General features: G+C 41.5%; 2 protein-coding genes across 2 annotated transcripts in view; one reads left to right on the top strand and one right to left on the bottom strand.

Moving 5' to 3' along the window:
- LOC108026086 (E3 ubiquitin-protein ligase highwire) overlaps positions 1 to 17,509 on the top strand; it is a 53,646-nt gene that overhangs the window by 24,816 nt on the left and 11,321 nt on the right. The window lies entirely within an intron of this gene.
- Positions 2,100 to 16,304, bottom strand: LOC108026097 (uncharacterized). The gene is made up of 6 exons (XM_017096800.3): positions 15,711 to 16,304; positions 5,357 to 5,618; positions 5,139 to 5,296; positions 4,786 to 5,075; positions 3,673 to 4,718; positions 2,100 to 2,853 (listed from the first exon to the last, which is right to left on the bottom strand). The coding sequence occupies exons 1-6, from the start codon at positions 15,942 to 15,944 to the stop codon at positions 2,384 to 2,386; spliced, it is 2,460 nt and encodes an 819-aa protein (XP_016952289.1). The 5' UTR covers positions 15,945 to 16,304; the 3' UTR covers positions 2,100 to 2,383.

Genomic DNA, 17,509 nt, shown 5'->3' with positions numbered 1-17,509 from the left:
ATTGAGCATTTCATATTTATGGCTATTTGAGTGATTACATTTAAGAGCGTCGATAAGCACGCCATTTACCTTGTAGAAATGAAGGCGGTTGAAGTACCTGGGTCGTAAATATCGTAGTCTAGTTGACTTGTTTTTTGTTGCTTTTTACAAATACACCTATTTTTAAGTGCACTTTGAGATATATTTTTATTTATCACTATTTAGTTACAAAAATGAAAGTGGAAATCATTCTAGTTTTAAATTATTATTAAATATAATAAAAAATTTTATTGATGAAGGTCATTAAAGACATCGGATTTTCTGAGTTACGTATATCGTTGCCTACTTTTAGGCGATTTTATTTGTGATTTGAAAGCGTACTGTTCGTATAATTATTTCTATTTTGCGAACAGCTATGAAAGTTTGTTTTGAAGAATATGTTGGGAACAACCTCCAGACCTTTGCATCTTTTATAGCCTCTTGTGAAGCGATTATAATCCCCCGAAATTATATCATACTGATACTGATTTTCTCGCAGTGACCCAGTTTACATGGCCCCTGCAGGGAGATGTGAGCCAACTGATCAAGCCGATCGAACTGACTGAGCGCCCGCCTGACTTACTGACCATATATGCACATTAATAACTCGAAAAGGCTTTTAGAACGCATTTGCATGGCAGCGGCTGCAGCAACAACACTTAATTTGCCACAAAAACAGCCCGCTGACCGCGCTTGCAAATCAAGTTATACAACATTTCAAAATGCATTTTAGCACACCCGCCTGGCATTTTGCTTCGGCTCTAGCTTTGTCTCTGGGCTCCGATTTTTTATTTTTTATTTTTGTTTATGGCAGCCGCACGCAAAACAGCTGTGTAAGCCAATAGCGCTTAATATTTATGTCTCATACGCCAGCGTTTTGTTGATGTAACTGAGAAACCGGCCATTTGATATGCCACCCTGTCGATAAGAATCGGAGAAATGGGATCGCTGGGTTGTTTACTTTATTACTTGAGCTCTTGTTACTTGAAATGTTTCTGGAAGAATACCAAGTAATTACAAAATTGAAACCATATTTGGGCTTGATAGATTTAAGTGACTTTTGAGTGATTCTTTGTGAAACGTAAATAGTTTTTCTTTGTGGTCTCCAAATATTTTTTTTATCACGAAACTACACTATTTATATAGGATTTTTAAGACATTTTTTTGGAGACCATAAAGAAAAACTTTATACATTTGTCCGGATCTGTAATTCTGGAATACAAAATACTTCTTTGTAAGCCAGTTGCTCAGAAAAGTATATTAAATAATATTAGACCAGTATCCATTAATTACGGATTAATATATTCCAGTTTATAAATTAAGATCTTGTTTCTTAAAAAAAACCTTCGTAATTCAGACTTTGATAAGGTATTTAAATTAATAACAATTTCTAATAATAAATATAGTAAAAATTTACGATTTCAAGTTGAGCCTGAAAGATCCTGGAATAAACATACTCAACTATGTAATGGTGCACCAGTCATTAAATTTAGTGTTTTAATAATAAACAAATAAAAGAGAAACAAAAAAAAAATCCTTAGTAACTCAAACTTAGATAAGGTATTTAAAAAAAAATAATAAATATAATTATAGGATCATGAAATAAACAAACTTAACTAAGTAATGGTACACTATCGAAATTATTAAAAAAAGACAAAATGAAAAAAAAACCTTCGTAACCCAGATAGTTTTGTAAATATAGGACTAACAATTTAAAGTTGAGCCTAAAACCCCGTGAAATAAACAAGTTCCCCTGTGTAATGGTACACTAGTTACCAAAATGATTGTCTTAAGAAGAAAAAAATGCCATAGAAACAAAAGCTTCGTAACTCAGACTTTGATAAGTTTTCAAAGGAATAGTTCCATAAGTATAGGATCCAGAAATAAACAAACTCAACTATGTAATGGTACACCAAGGTGAAAAAACCTTCGTAACTCAGATAATTCTGTACCTACAGGACTTACAATTTCAAGTTGAGCCTGAAACATCGTGAAACAAAGCAACTCATCTATGTAATGGTACACCAGTTGTCAAAATGATTGCTTTAGAAAGCCCCCTTGCGAATGATGCTAGTGCCTGGTGGCGTTGGACTCGTTTATTTAACTGTAGGTTCCTTAGTCTAGCTTATGCTATATCGATCGGTTCTCCTAGCTATATCTACACATACGCAGCTGGTTCCAGCTCTTCGCATATCCAGAGAAACTGTATGAATATCACAAAGTGTTTTCAATATTTTTTGTTTTGGGCTCTGCTGCTGGCCGGTGTTCTCTTCGACTGTTCTCCTCTTGTTTCTTGTTGTCTGGCAGGTGTGACTGTTGTGGCATATACCATATATGGGACCATATGTACGGGCTCTGCATACTTTTAGGCATCCGCGTAGTCGATCACATCGGCCATTTGGACGGTCACATCGCTGCCGCCGGAGTGATCCGAGCCGGAGTCCATGTGCTCCATGGCCGCCAGGCTGGCGGCTCCGTCGAGGCACTCGAAGCTGCGCCGCCGCTGACCCCTGACCTGTGACCTCTGCGTCTGGCTGTAGGGCGGCGGCTGGACGGGCAGGGTCTGCAGGATTTGTCTTTGGTTCCGCGCTGAGGTCAGCTGGTTGGGATGGAATTGTGGCGAGTTCTGCAGCGCCTGCCGCAGATCCTTGACGGCCCGCGGCGCTGTCGTGGCCCCCGAGGGCGGGCGGCTGGTGGGCGTGGCACTGGGCGTGGACCGCCAAACGGGCGTGGCATAGCTGGCCATCGTCGACGGCTGCTGCTGCTGTTGTTGTGGGGGCGTGAGGATGCGCATGGGCGTGGCATACTGATATGCCGGTGGCATGTCGTTCGCATCTGCAAGAAATCCCATGATATATTATATAATACGACTGTATTATGATCTTAAGATACATGTTAGTCACACAGATAGGGTTACATTTACGACTAGAGTTAGGAGTTGCAGTACATTCACCAACGACTATTACAGAGCCAGAAAGAGTGGAGTCCATCACCAGGTTTTTAGGATTGTTTTGGGAAATACTTAACTACGTTTGTTTTTAGTACCTTTGTGGGTCTATGCGTTCCGCATAGGTGATTTGCCTTTTTGCCCCTGTGTCTGAGAACCGAGTGCAGCCAGTGTGCCTTACTTGTGGGTTTACAATAATTTTGGGTGGTAACTCTACGTGCAAGTTTATACTAAACATGGTAAACCAGTTGGAAAACAGTGCTTGATCTACATATATATATAGTATTAATATAGTATTTTTGTTCAGTTGGATTGCATATGGTCCCGTGGAGCTCTTAAGGACTCTGAATAGTAGGACCGTTTGGTAAAGCTTTCGATCAAGGGCGCTTGATGCAAATATATGATGTGATGTTACAATTCTATGATATTCTTAGCTCTAGATAATCTGTCTCCAAAGAGATTTCCGTGCTGGTAACCCATAGCCAGCGCAGTTCAACTCCAACTATACGTAGCCTCTGGACTCTAGTTACCAGCTTGCAGTAAAGGTTATTTTGAATAAATATGTATGTACAGGTTAGACACAAGTGACAGTCGCGTTAGCCAAACCGACCGGAGGGGGGAGACTAACTAAGGCATTCGGTTGGGACGCGAGAGCAGGGGCCGCACCAGGCTGAGATCCATCGATCCGTCCCGGCCACCGTACTTACTCGTGGCATTGAACGGCTCCGCGTACGTGTCCTCGGCGGGATGCAGCGGCGCGGAGTAGTCGCTGCACATGAGCGGATGCTGGTCGGGCTCCTGGTAGATGGGCTCCTCGTCGTCGCTGGGCTGCGGGCTGGGGGCGCTGGGCGGCGGGCCGGCGTTGGCCGCGGCACAGGCACTGGTCGCATAGGCCCCGTCCAGCGAGGGATTCACATCGCAGTGACTCAGCTTGATGTGCTCCAGCAGCAGGCGCTCGATCACCGACGAGTTCTTCGGCATGCTATCGATGACGTAGAAGATCCGCTTGTTGCACTCGTCCTTGTTGTAGCGACCGTTGATTATCTTCAGGATGCTCTTCCTGATCATATCATCCCCCCTGAGTTCCATGGCACATTGGCGCAACTGCTCCCGGATGTTCTCCTGGATTTGGCAAATATCTTTGCCGTTGCCAGCGGCTCCGCCGCCAGTGCGCCGGCACTTGGCCACCATCATGACCAGGATGACAATCGACAGGGTGGCCACGAAAATGATGCAGGCCAGCCATGTGATTGGCAACCTATTGTAGTTGCCCAGCTGATCACTGGCCGCCTTTGTCGTCCACTGGCCATCGCTGCTGCAGTACCGGGTCACATTTCCGCCGCACGCCTCATTGACGAACCGCCGGACATTGGTGCTGGTGGCATTCAGGCATCCCGTGTGCTGCTCCACCACGCGGCACATCACCTCCGACTCCAGGTCGTGGTCGGTCAGCTCCGACAGCCAGGCCTTGTTGCAGGAGCACTCGTGGCCCACGCGCACCTGGTGGACGCGGCAGGTGAAGTTCAGGCTGCCCGGCTGCGGATTCTGGAGCACGTTGTTGCGGAAACTGCAGTTGGAGGAGCCGATGTTCAGCTCACACCGGCCGTAGTCGTGGAATCGGTTGTTCTCGATCTCCACATGATCCGCCTGGCTGACACTCAGCCAGTTGGGCTCCACGTGGCTCATCGAGTTGTTGCGTATGAACAGGCTGACGGCGGCTATTTGGATGGCATTCGAGCGGATTCTCGAGATTCTGGAGGGGGAGATGCACAATGATTTGGTGATTGATGATCAATTGAGGGTCAACGGGTTCGACTCACTTGTTGCCGAACATAATCATGGTGGTGATGCCGCTCTGGCTGATGGCCTGGCCCTCGATGGTGCCGATCACCGTGTCCAGGATGGCCACCTTGTCGCTGTGCAGCTTGTTGGTCAGCGCCTGCGTCTCGATCGTCGCTATGTTGCAGCCCTCGATGATGAGCTCCTTGATGCTGGTCACGTCGAAGGCGTTGCTCATGATCGTGGCAATGGTGCAGCGCAGCAGGCTCACCTTGCCCATGGACACCCCAAAGATGCCCAGCTGGTTGATGCTCGAATCCTCCACGCGGAGCTGTGGAATCGCTTGATTAGTATGAGGAATGGTAGCGAAGAAGGCGGTCTCGAATCCACTTACGTTTATGCCATACTTGGGATTGCCGGGATTGAAGGCGTTCTTCATCAGATCCAGCTGATGGATCCGCTTGAAGGAGCAGTCCAGGTTGGTCATCTGCAGGGCATTGGGGAACACGGTCAGCTGATCGACATCCTCCACCAGCAGTTTGTACTCCGCGCCTAAAGTATGGAATGCCTGCCCTGTTATCTGCCCTGATAAGAGGAGATCGCGTCACTTACCTGTCAGGAACTTGTCGCGGAGGAAAACCCTCGAGATATTGCCAATTTCGATGCTGGGGTAGCCACCCTTGTTGTGGCTAAAGGCATTGCTGGTTATCTCCACCTGGTCGTCCTTCCGCACGCCGATCAAGCCGAAGTAGTTCACCTGGTTGTCCAGGAAGAAGTTCTCGAACATCACGAACTGGGTGCCGGCCGTCAGTCGCACCTCAATGTACTTGATGTTCAGCGGCACCATTAATTTGTCATTGAACTCGCTTGAAAGCTGGGAGGGGATGTGCAATAATAAATATTTATTAAACACTGTTGACTAGGCTATAATAATATTGGTAATATTTAAAAATAATTGTTTAAGGAGAAAATAATGCCAGGAATATCACCAGGAAACATGGAAAATCCAAAGAAACAGTGATCTTGATGGGTTTAAAGGTTTCGGGATTATTAGGTTCAGTGCTGGAAATGTTATAAAAAAATATTTATCGCATATGTATAAATATCTTTGAGAAGCAAGTAGTTGCACTGATTTTGTAAGATCTGCTTAAATTATTTGGTGTAGAAACAAAATATCATAAATTATATTGTAAACCAGTGTTGAAAAGTTATTCAGGATTTTAAGGCTTTCAAATTTGTAGGGTTCAGTGTTGAAAATGTTTGAAAAATCTATTTCAAATTATTTGGTGCAGAAAACAATATGATTTAGAAAAAAATATATTAAATTATATTTATAACCAGTGTTGTGAAGCTATTAAAAATTCTGGGTGACAAAAAAAGCACATTGTAAAGCAAAAATTCTGTGCAATTTACTGTGGCTTTCAGGATAATACATCAACTATTAAGCAATTATTTTGCCACAAGTGACTAAAAATATCATAAATTTTATTTTAACCAGTGTTGTGAAGTTATTAAGATCTCTGGGCGACATACAAAGCACATTTCAAAGCAGGAATTCTGTGCAATTTACTGTGGCTTTCAAGAAATATACATATATCAAGCCATTTAGCACTTCTTTTGGCACAAATGACTCAGAAATTCATAGGCTGTTAAGCACTTTTTGTTTTGCCTGCGGCGGGAAACTGGGAGTTGCCAGACACTTGCCGCTGCAGTTGCAATTTCTTATTTTTCGCCGATGTTGCTGCTGTGGAGTTGCTGTTGCCGGGGGTCCGTGACGCTTGACTTACATTTCTTGCGGTCTGTATCCCTCACTCTTGTGTTATTTTTAAACGCAGTGTCTGCGACAACAACAATGGGAGCTGCAGCAGCAGCAGCAGTAGCAGCAGCAACAGCAGCAGCAACACACACAGCAGCAACATCTGACGACGACGACGACGACGACAACAACGGCAACTTGACCGCAACGTTCATTGCTCCATTGAAGAACCCCAACTGGAACTCGAACTCAAACTCGAACCATCACCCCGGGGTGCAATTTTCTCATTAAATTAAGTGAAAATAGTTGCAACTCGGAGTGCTGGCGATGGATGACGAGATGTCCACCACAGACGGCCGCTAATGACGCTGATGATCTTGTTGTTGATCGCGTTGAAGTGAGTGCCCAAGATCTCCTCGTTGCGTTAATGGATCTGGATTACCGCGGTGGCCCTCGAGTGAGAATGGAAAGCAGAGTGTTTCTCAAGATATCCCAGGGCTTCAGAAATGTTTAACAAGAAATTACGGCAGGTTTTATCATACCATAGGTCATCCGGAAGTGATTTTACACAACATGTCTTGAGGAAAATGTAATATCAGAGCAATATTGTACACCAATTTGGTTAGTGTTTGTGTTTTAAAAGTTTACTTTTATGTTCTCGAGATAAAGATATCAACATTTACTTGCTCTTTACCATCGCAACCACTTCGATTCGCCCTTTTGTTGATCGCTTTCGAGCTGATTATTTGCTTACTGACGGCGTAATATATCTGCCTGTATTTCAATTTTGTTTGATTTGTGACTGACTCACAACTGATTCACTCTGGCCAGTTTATTCTTATCGCCCGGGAGTCCGAGTTAATTTAGAGACAACTCAAGTTCGAGAAAAAAATCAATAAAAGATCAGGGCAATGTTCTTTAAAAGAAGTTCTATACCAAGATTTAGTTGTCATATCAACATTTACTTTTTCCATCTGCCACAAAAAACTAGAGGCACCAAACTATGAATGCAAATGTTTGGTATTATAATAAAATTATGTTAGTATGGTTTAGGTCGTATAAGTAATGCTATTAATTGATGTAAATTACGTGATGAGTTCTTAGCTCTTGGTAATTTATGTAAGTTTGCAGCAGTAAGTTTAGGCTGTTTTGCAACGCCTATCAATAAAAATAAAAGTTTAATTTCAAGGGCAATTGCACGACTTTATAGTTTTGGGTTGCTTTGTTTAGTTTTTTCGATGGTTAATCATAAGTGCCGGCTTTTTGAGGGCGCAAGGGCCTACGTGCCTCTGGTGGAGACACCACACCATCTTTTTTCCTCCCTCTTCATTCTTTTGTTTGTATCAACCATTTCCAGTTAACTTATAAAGTCAAATTTTTATCAGTGACTAGCTCACATACACTGAGCAAACAGTTTATACTATTTAATTCAGTATCTTGTTCATCTGGGTACGGATCATACTACTTGATATTTGAGGCAACTTGAGCATATTTCCAAAGATTAATTAGACAAAATAATTTTAAAGAGTTGAAATCCAAAAAACCCATTCCCTACTGCCCATTTTTTTTCAGTATACCAAGCGAGTATAAAATGTTTTTTTTTGTTTTGTTTTCCTGTGTAATACTTAGAACTCTGGAATTAGTCAGACTCTATTGATTATATTATTGGTTTTGTATGAATCAAATTTAGCTTTGAGCATTTATATGACTGCAATACTAAATACCAGGAGATAATGCACCTTACTTCTTATAAAGTGATTAAAATCAGAGGTAAATTTATCGACTTTCACCATCTAAAAGCGTATAGACACTTCGGTTTTCCGCTTTTCCCTCATTTCTGTCGTCTTCGCAGTGCCATAATGGTAAAAAAAAGAGGGGGGCCAGTGTAATTATAATGCACGCCTCGAGCTGAAAAAGTCTGGCCACCTGCTCTTGCGTCTGGCCTCGTTGCCGGTGCCTCGTGGGTTCAATGTCTTTGTATCTGAACCTGAATCTGTATCTGCATCTGATTGTGTATCTGTATCTGAATCTGTATCTGTTTCTGATTCCGAGCCTGAATCTGGATCTCTGGCCCACAGCTGCCTGGTCTCCGTCCCTCCTTCGATGGGCTTTTCTCGCCGAGATTTGTGCCCTCTTTGTTTTTACTAGCATTTCAGCCCTCTTTCTTCCTGCCGCCCCCCCAGCCGCCGTCTTGCTTTCTTCTCGGTCTGTTTGGTACACGCCTTTGGGCGCAATTTCTTTCAATTGCTCCAGTTTCTCGCTCTCTTCTCCTCCTAAAGAGGAAGTCTCAATTACGTGTGAGTTTTAATTTGCTTGTTTGTCTGACAGACAGTTTTTCCACCCCCTTTCCCACCGGGCTTTTCCGCCCATATTCCCCCCACTTTGTATGGTTTCAAGTTTATGGGAACCATCAGTCGGACAGGGGAAAAAACAAACAGAACTGTGGCCAAAATGTCTGAAAAGTTTATGAAGTTCCATCTCGTCGGCCGGCGTCAATATATCGTCACAGATTTATGCCTATCTCGGAGATGGAGGATTGTATCGCCAGAAATGAGTCATATTTAAAAATACCCTAAACAGTCTGATATCAAAGTGGTGTTTATAGCCTGCTTAGATTATTAGGCTACTCAGAAGTGTGAGTATAAATACGCTGCTACCGAAATGTTTACCCAAAACATGACTGAGATAATAAGTCACTTGGGTTTTGCCTTTTTGAGATACAACTACGCCTTTTCTCGCCGTGTAGCTCTGGGATATGTAGTGAGATCTAGGCCCTATATATAGAACCTCTCGCTCACTGACTGATCCCAACCGATCTGTGGGCGCTTTTCTCCAAAAGATTCCGCTCACGATTTTCACATTTTCCGGACATTTTTCCTGGGCGACAACTTTAAGCAACATATATGCGTATTTTTGGAACGGAATCATATCGTATACGGAGTTTGGAGTCTGGAGGACAAGCGGAAATAGCTGCCGCCGCCTGGCTGGAAGTGCCAAAACCAACAGCAGCACATAAATAACCAAAGAAAGCCAATTAAAAATAAATTATGATCCACCTCTCGCCCTCTTTTTTCGGGTATCTCTATCTGTATCTGTATCTGAGTGTCCACAAATATCTCTATGTCTCAAATGAGCCGGGGAAAACTGAGAGCCGGAATTCGAACGGCATGCCGGTCACATGGGCGGAAAATTGGAAAAGGACTTTCCCAATCCGTTTCCCACACACACACGGTTCCTGCAGCGAGTGCATCATCTGGAAGCGCTGCGTATCTGTATCTGCGAGATACCACTGCCACGACACGTCGGAGGGGCAGCGACTACGTGCCTCGCCGTGGAGAATTCCTCAGGCAGTTCTTTTCGATTGGAGAAACTGGCCAGATAAGCCATTCAGCTTATAATATATAAAAAATACATATATAAGCCAGTTGAGGGCGTTGCTGTGGCTCTAAAACTGCGATTACTTGAGTTTTCACCACACAAAACAGTTGTAAAGCGATAAGCAGGAAGCAATTACTTTCCCTGTTTTTTACAAGATTGCTTTTTACAAGTCAAGGGTTTTTTAACACAAAGTGGGGCAAAACAGGGACATTGGATGTATCTACAGAGCTCTGAGGTGGCGGAAAACTTGTAGAACTCTGCAAACGAACCGCGAAAATGTTTATTCGGTCGTTTGGCACTGAAAGATCTGGCTGTATACAAATATCTAGGATTTATGTACATGAAGAACACAACAGAACACGCAGAACTAACATTTTAAATATTATTTCTTTTAGCCACCATGAACGCAATTTCAGTTTTGTAAATGCAAATAAAAATATCCGTTTCCTGATTTTGATCATGGAATGTGGGGAATATATGAAGTTATTATAGTAGAATATTTGTATATATTAAGAGTGTTACTTTGTATACATTAGTGTATTTCAAAAACTATCTGGAATCTATAGATTCCCTTTTTTATATAAAGTTTTTACTTTGACTGAGAATACTTGGTTTTTTATATTATCTAATATTTATATCATCTATAAATCATAGGATAACTTCACTTTTGATTCTGTTAATCAGGAAATGAGTCCTAAAATCTATGGTAATATTATTACATATTTGATATTTGCCTAGTTCCCAATAAGTGAACCATCCCCAATGGCCCATGTTTATATGGTTTTATGGTTTCCCGGTTTATAGTTCACAGTTTTGAGTCATGTGCGGCCATATTATGTACACAATTGCATATGTTTTGTAAATGTTTCTGCCTCCATTTCCATATCAAAGTGGAAAACGGCGTTTTGATGGCTGTGTCTTATATATACAATCGAAAGTTGTTTACCGATTAGCGGAATTATTGGCAAAATAACACGAATGCACATTTTCCGACGGCGCCACCCTCTCCACCCACCCATGCTATCTGTATCTGCACGAATGTATCTCGACTCTCCAGCCACCTCCTGGGGCGCTGTCTTCCGATTTCTGTGGGTCTCGCTTTGGCATTCCACCTCGTTGCATTCACACATCTGCCTCTTGTTGCCACTTTGTTGTTTTATTGCTGCTCTGGTGGAGCGAGCATTCAATTTGTGGCAATTGATGGATTTTTAGCGGCTCACAGCCATAACATTTGGTCCCAAGTAGTTTAAGTAGCCATTCGAAATGGGAATTTAAGTAGGCGCATTCCACTAGAACAGAAACACTCGAAACGCCAGGCCCCCACCTCGGTTTCCTTTTTTCCTGGCAGAGAGAAAAATGTTCGATATTTTTGGGGGAAAAAGTACGAAAATAATAATAATGAGAGTTGGAGTTCTGTAAATTAAGGCGGAAAATAGAAATTTCTTTAAAAATTCTAATGCTCGAGCTAGAAGCTCTAGATATTGTTTTTTTCAGCATTTCGAATACTCTTTTTTCAGTGTACCCCTGTCCCATCATTAAACAGATTTTCCCCTAAGAACTTGTGTCCATTTCTTCCCGTGTTCCCCAGCTGCCGACACTATATTAGAGGTCTTTTTGGCTTATTACTGTCAATCTATAGACTTCAGTGGGGGATGCGATGGGCGGGAAAAGTGGGTGGAATGCATTTCCACTCGGCTTTGTTCGCCGTCCGTTTTCGGTTTTCATTTCGGTTCGGTTTCTCCGCTCTGCTCTCGACAGTCCGTCCACTTTGCACATAGAAAACTGAACTGCAGGCCCACGCAGCAAATAAATAAAATTCTGTATCTACAAGATGACGACACATGCGGCGCACACACTCGCTGGATCGCTCACAAAGAAGCGATAAGTGGCGGGCGAAAGGGAAAGGCCGGAGAAAGGGGCTGGCGGGAGGGGGGAAAGTGTCACCCACATCCGCTGGAAAAGGCATCTAAGATCGCTCAATTGCCGAGGAAGTGCAGAGCTCGATGGCTTCCAAAAAGATACAAATGTATCTACATCTAGTGTGGAATTTTGAGATATATTTTCGGTCAGAGCGATGAAAACAAATGTCTTACATCTATATCTATACGTATCTTTCGAGAACTTATGGGCAAAGCATTTGTATTATTGATTACTGATTTATGATTGGCTTTTAGTTCGGGGCACTGCAGTCTGATTGGTTTTTGTAAGCAAATCGGATAGTAAACAAGGCAAAGCAGCATTTAATATTCGCATAGCCGCTTTTAGTTCGACTAATTAATATGACCTTGGTGTTTCTGCTAATCGAAGTAAAGCTCTTTTCAATTAAAAGTGCCTGTGACGTGTAATCTAAGAGTGTATAATAGTTAAACAATCACACATTACAGTGTCTTATCACCGCGGAGACAGAACTATGACTGTCAATCACTTTCGTTTTCTTTAGTCTGGTCTGTTTATTTTTAGTATGAACTGTACTTAAGAACTTTATCAGTTCATTCTGCATTTGTTTTCTTTTATATATTTTCTGAACAGTAATCGTTTTTGTAATCCAGTTTATATTTAGGTTATTACAATATGTTATTACACATTTTAATTTTTTAAGTTTATTATTTTAGTTTATATCTGGGTTATGATAGCGTTTGTTATAGAAATGTCTCTTCAAAAAATTCAATACTAATTATAGTTCCAATATGATACAGTAATAATTTTATTATATTATAAGAGATAGATCATTTTAGATATATTTGGGTTATTATGGAGTTTGTTACAGAAATGTTTCTTCAAAAAATGCAATATTACCTATAGTTCTAATGCGGTACGGTAATGATATTTATTATAGGCATTTTAAGAGTAATACCTTATAACTAACTCATTATATTTGTCCATTTAATATGTGGGTTGTTATAAAGTATGTTTGAAGGCATTGCATACCAAGTTTATTTCTATAAACTCGAAAATACTTTTATTGGAGGAGTCCTATGTGTGATAGATCATTTTTTAATTCATAGTTAACTACCTGGATAGGCCCTGGGCCCATGCGATAAAGATCGATATCCCGAGCCTGATAATATACGAGACTTGTATATTCTACAGGAATCCGATTCTGGGGAAGCACTTGCACTTGCTCGCTCTTTTTAATTGTTTTCCAGTTTTCCAGAGAGCCGCCGAGAGCAGCGCCGCATACTGACGACTACACGCACACCTGACTCATTAGCATAACCTGTCCGACGGGTTGGCGGCCCAAAAAGGGGCCGTGGGTGGGGGCGGCACCGCCTCATAGAGGGGTCCGCGCGAGGAAGGGGGAGTGGCGACGGCCCCGGCGCCGCCTTCTTTCGCTTTATTCCTTCATTCACTTTATTTTGCACGCATCTCTCGCCTTTGTTTACATCTCGCTTTGGGGCGCTATTAATCAAAAAGTGCTCGCAAGGCATTTCAAAACAGCGAATTTCCCTCAAGTCCGAAGAGCGTTGGAAAACTATAGTTTTCCCCGCACTCCAGGGTCGAAAATTTAAGTACATTGGGCATATAAGTGCATTTGGGCAGGGATTATCTTTATAGAGATGATATATCGATGTGTATTATTTTGTAAACACATTGTTGTGGATATTTACATTTTGCCATATTATTCAATATTTTATGTGTTCTCTTAAGCGGGATTACTCATACCTAAGTCAAATATGACCAGTTCTTCAAGTATTGCATTAGGACTTCTAAGATTTATAAGGGGCGCAGAATTGCATATTGAACAAGGAGGGCGTTAGAGTGGGCGTGGCACCTTTTTTTTGGTGAATCGATAGGTGTTGATGAGGCAAATACATTTCAGTTAAAATGTAGTTTCTATCATAAAAACTGTAGGGGCTACAGATTTTCGCGAACTGTGGGCGTTAGAGTGGGCGTGGCACCCCGCTGAAAGAAGGTTGCGCTGCGTAGGAAGCCCAAAAATCTGCATGCCAAGTATGAATATTCTAGCTCTTACAGTCTCCGAGATATAACTTGACTCATAATGAGTTTCAAAGAGTTTGTTTACCAGTTTTGGCTTCCATACTTTGAGTCACATCGGGATATATACGGCTGTGCGATGTCGTTAAAGTGCATTTCATAAATCATAAGTACTCATAAGTAGTTTTCCCACTTTCCCTCGTCGGGTCGTTACAAAATCCATCTGCTAAGTCAACAAGAGCGCGAGGAAAACAAAACTGGCTTTTGGTTTAGTGTGCGGGCACTTATCGCCGCTACTGACTGGCTCTTGGTCTTTATCAACAGCCCACTGGCTTTGTTCTACCCGCCCGACTTGGTTATACTTTACTCAGGCAGTTAGTATATGCGAAAAAGTATATGACAGTCATATACATATAATCGGAAAATCGTGGCGCCCCCTAGAGGTTTTGATAACCGTCAATTATAGTGAGTTATTAGTTCTTATCAACTTAAGGCACTCAGTTTTTTAAGTGATTTTTGTTGGCAAAATCTTTATTACTCAAGTGTGCTTTTAATATATTAATTGCTAATAGCTTTTATTTGATAAAATGTGTTCAAACATTTTGTCTTTAATTTAAAAAATAAGAAAAATAAGTAATATGGATGATTAACTTTGCATTCCTCACTTCGTAGTACAAGCTTTTTTGAGAAGCATTACATCAAAATATTACTCAAGATTTTATGCAAAATCAAAGACAGTCAAATATAAAATGTTAAAAAATATTTAAGGGAATAAATTTAAATAAATGTCACATTTTTATTTTATATTTTAGTGGTTATATCAACTTAGGGCACTCAGATTTTGAAGTGATTTTTGTTGGCAAAATCTTAATTACTCAATTGTACTTTAATTTATTAATTGCTAATAACTTTGATTTAATTAAATTTAAAATATAATAAAAATATTTAATTTGGATGATATACTTTAAATTTCGCATTTCTTGGTACAAGCTTTTTTGAAAAGCATTTATATAAAAAATGACTTAAGATTTCATGTGACATCAAACACACTCGACTGTAATTTGCTTAAAAAATCTGTAAGTGAAGTGCGATAACTTTACAAAAATAAGAACTATTTATTGTATATTAAGCACATATTATGGGCAATTGTTTTTAAATGCTGGCAATGGAATGGAATAATGGAATAAGTGGTCAAAATGCGAACATTTGCCCAATATTTTCTTGGCAAACGCAGTTAAAAAGCATCAAATAGCTGCTGTTTATAAATGTTAATTTACCCCAAAATGTCACATGCAAAACAGATACAAGCCCTCGGATTTTTCGCTAATTGGAAAAGCAAGGTGAACGCATTTGGGAGTGCCCCCCGAAGCGGGGTTGCGCGTTTCAGTGCGATCTCTTTGTTTTCTCACTTTCGGTGCAGGTGTTTCGAGTGGCAAAATCAAATGTCTCGGGGGAAGAGATAAGCCCGCAGACTTGGAAAAGTTCAGCTGCAGCTTTGATGGTGGAATCCATCCTAGGAAAATTCTGGAAGCCGTGCAGAGCTTTCCCACTCGCCCTTCTTAGTCATGAGTTCTGCAATTCTAAAAGCCGAATGCACACCAAAAGCTCTCTGCTTGGTTTTTGGTTAGTTGAGTAAGACGTAGTAATATTAGAAATGAGGAAAATGCATTTATGTTTATAAGGGGTTTTCCATAAATAACATAAAAACCGCCTTGTACTTCAGGATATATATCAAATTGTGACCCTTTATATGGCCCTTTTAAGGTGGCAACTAGAGTCTCCCATAAAAACTAGAGTGTCCAGACGTCGTGCTGCCCCGAAAATACACCGAATCGATTGACCAATTAAGTGATATTAAAAACCGCCTTTGTCTGGCTGCGGCTGTGAGCTACTCACCGTCTTGTTCAGCTTGAAGTCGCAGATGGCCTTGAGATGGGTGCAGAAGCAGTGGCCGCAGAGGTCCTCGCGGTTCTCGCGACTCGCCTGGTAGTGGGCGGGGTCCTGCCCCCCACCGATCTGCGAGTGGCTCCAGCCCCAGGAGGGCAGGCGGTCGTAGCGCTCCGGCTGGCCAAGTGCTCCCGCTATCGAGATTACCACAATCATCCATCCTGCCATCCACTTCGATTGCATTGTGCCCGCCGTCTCGTACCTTGGGATCTGCTGCACTTTTTCTCACTGTTGTTTAACCCTTTGTTTTTACCACAATTTCGTTTTCGTTTTGGCAACACAATTTGCTCGGTAAAAAAACCGCTTGGGGCGCACTTCGCACTATAGACCTCCTGCTTTTCGGCGATCAGCGATCTGGTAGCACATAATAATGCGGATCTTAGTCATCCACAGAAATATTTTAGAACATCAATGGGGGGAAAAGAAAAAAAATATAAAAAAAAGCACGCCGCGAGTCTCGGTTGTAAAGAAGAAAAAAACAAAGCCCGCACGCCCAACTTGTTGCTTTCTCGATGGCAGTTCGTCCGGTATTGTGGCGATCGAGCTACCCGTTCCGCTGTCGTATCTCGAGCGAGAGATATCGTAGCGCTCTCTCGGGTCTATGTGCACGGCTACAGAGCCCGTCAGCGCCCGCTCTCTACACTGCGAGGATCGGGGAGGGGGTTGTAAATACACATACGACACTAACGACAGTGGAGTAAATATAATATAATATAATAATATAATTCTTATAATTTAATTATATTTCAAAAACTATCATCATATCATCATCATGATATATAATCATAATCAGAAGTTATAATTCCCAAGAGGTTCTAGTCTAGAGTTTGTAAAAATACACACCACACCAACGATTACATTTTTAAATTCATGAGTATGAGTGAGGATCGGGGAAGAGGTTGCAAATATGCGTACCCCACCAATGGACTACATTTTAAAAATAATCAATCAAATAATCATAAGTAATCATAATCGTAATAATATGCTATAATTCCCAACAGGTTTTAGTGTTGCAGAAGCGAACAAATTCATTGTGTGTTAAGAAATTACAAAGAAAGTTCGCAAAAATAATCATTAACTAATTAATTAATTAATTTCACTATAAATTTAAAAGTAGCATATTTTAAGACTTAAAATTTCCAATCAAATGTATTGCTACCAAGAGTTACACAGAAATAACTTTTGGTAAAAATGACCAGTATAATAGTACAATTTTAACCATAAACTTTTGTTTTTGAGTACAAAAGTGAAGAGGGGGAAATACTTTCGCTCAGTGCAGGCCCTCCCTCGCCATCGCCATCGCCCTTTTTCTCACTTCCTCTCTCGGAGACCGCTCAGCTGATCTCCGCCGCCTCTCGACGGGGTCTTCGATAAATTAAATCAGCTGAACTGCTTTTTATTTCACTTCATGCTGGGTCTATACATAAGTAAGGAGCAGTCGAGCCGGAGAAGATAAACCGGAGGAGGAGGAGCACAGAACTGATGAAATCCACTTTAAGTCGCCCTTTATTGTGATCTTTTGTCGTGCATTTGTATACTTTAACTTCGCCACGCCGAAGACTTGGAAAGTTTAGCCAGCTTTATTGTACGTTGGCATAAATGTATCAAACGGCTCTATATGTAGTGCATTCCGGCCATTATTCATTTCAAATTAATCACTTTTCCAAAACTGATAAGCCTTTGAGCATTAAGATAACGTATTTATTCCAAAGCCTTTGCCAGGATGGGTAAATTAAGTAGTAATGGTT

This window comes from Drosophila biarmipes, chromosome X, assembly GCF_025231255.1.
Source record: "Drosophila biarmipes strain raj3 chromosome X, RU_DBia_V1.1, whole genome shotgun sequence".
Taxonomy (NCBI): Eukaryota; Metazoa; Arthropoda; class Insecta; order Diptera; family Drosophilidae; genus Drosophila; species Drosophila biarmipes.
This window is presented reverse-complemented; position numbering and strand designations above follow the sequence as displayed.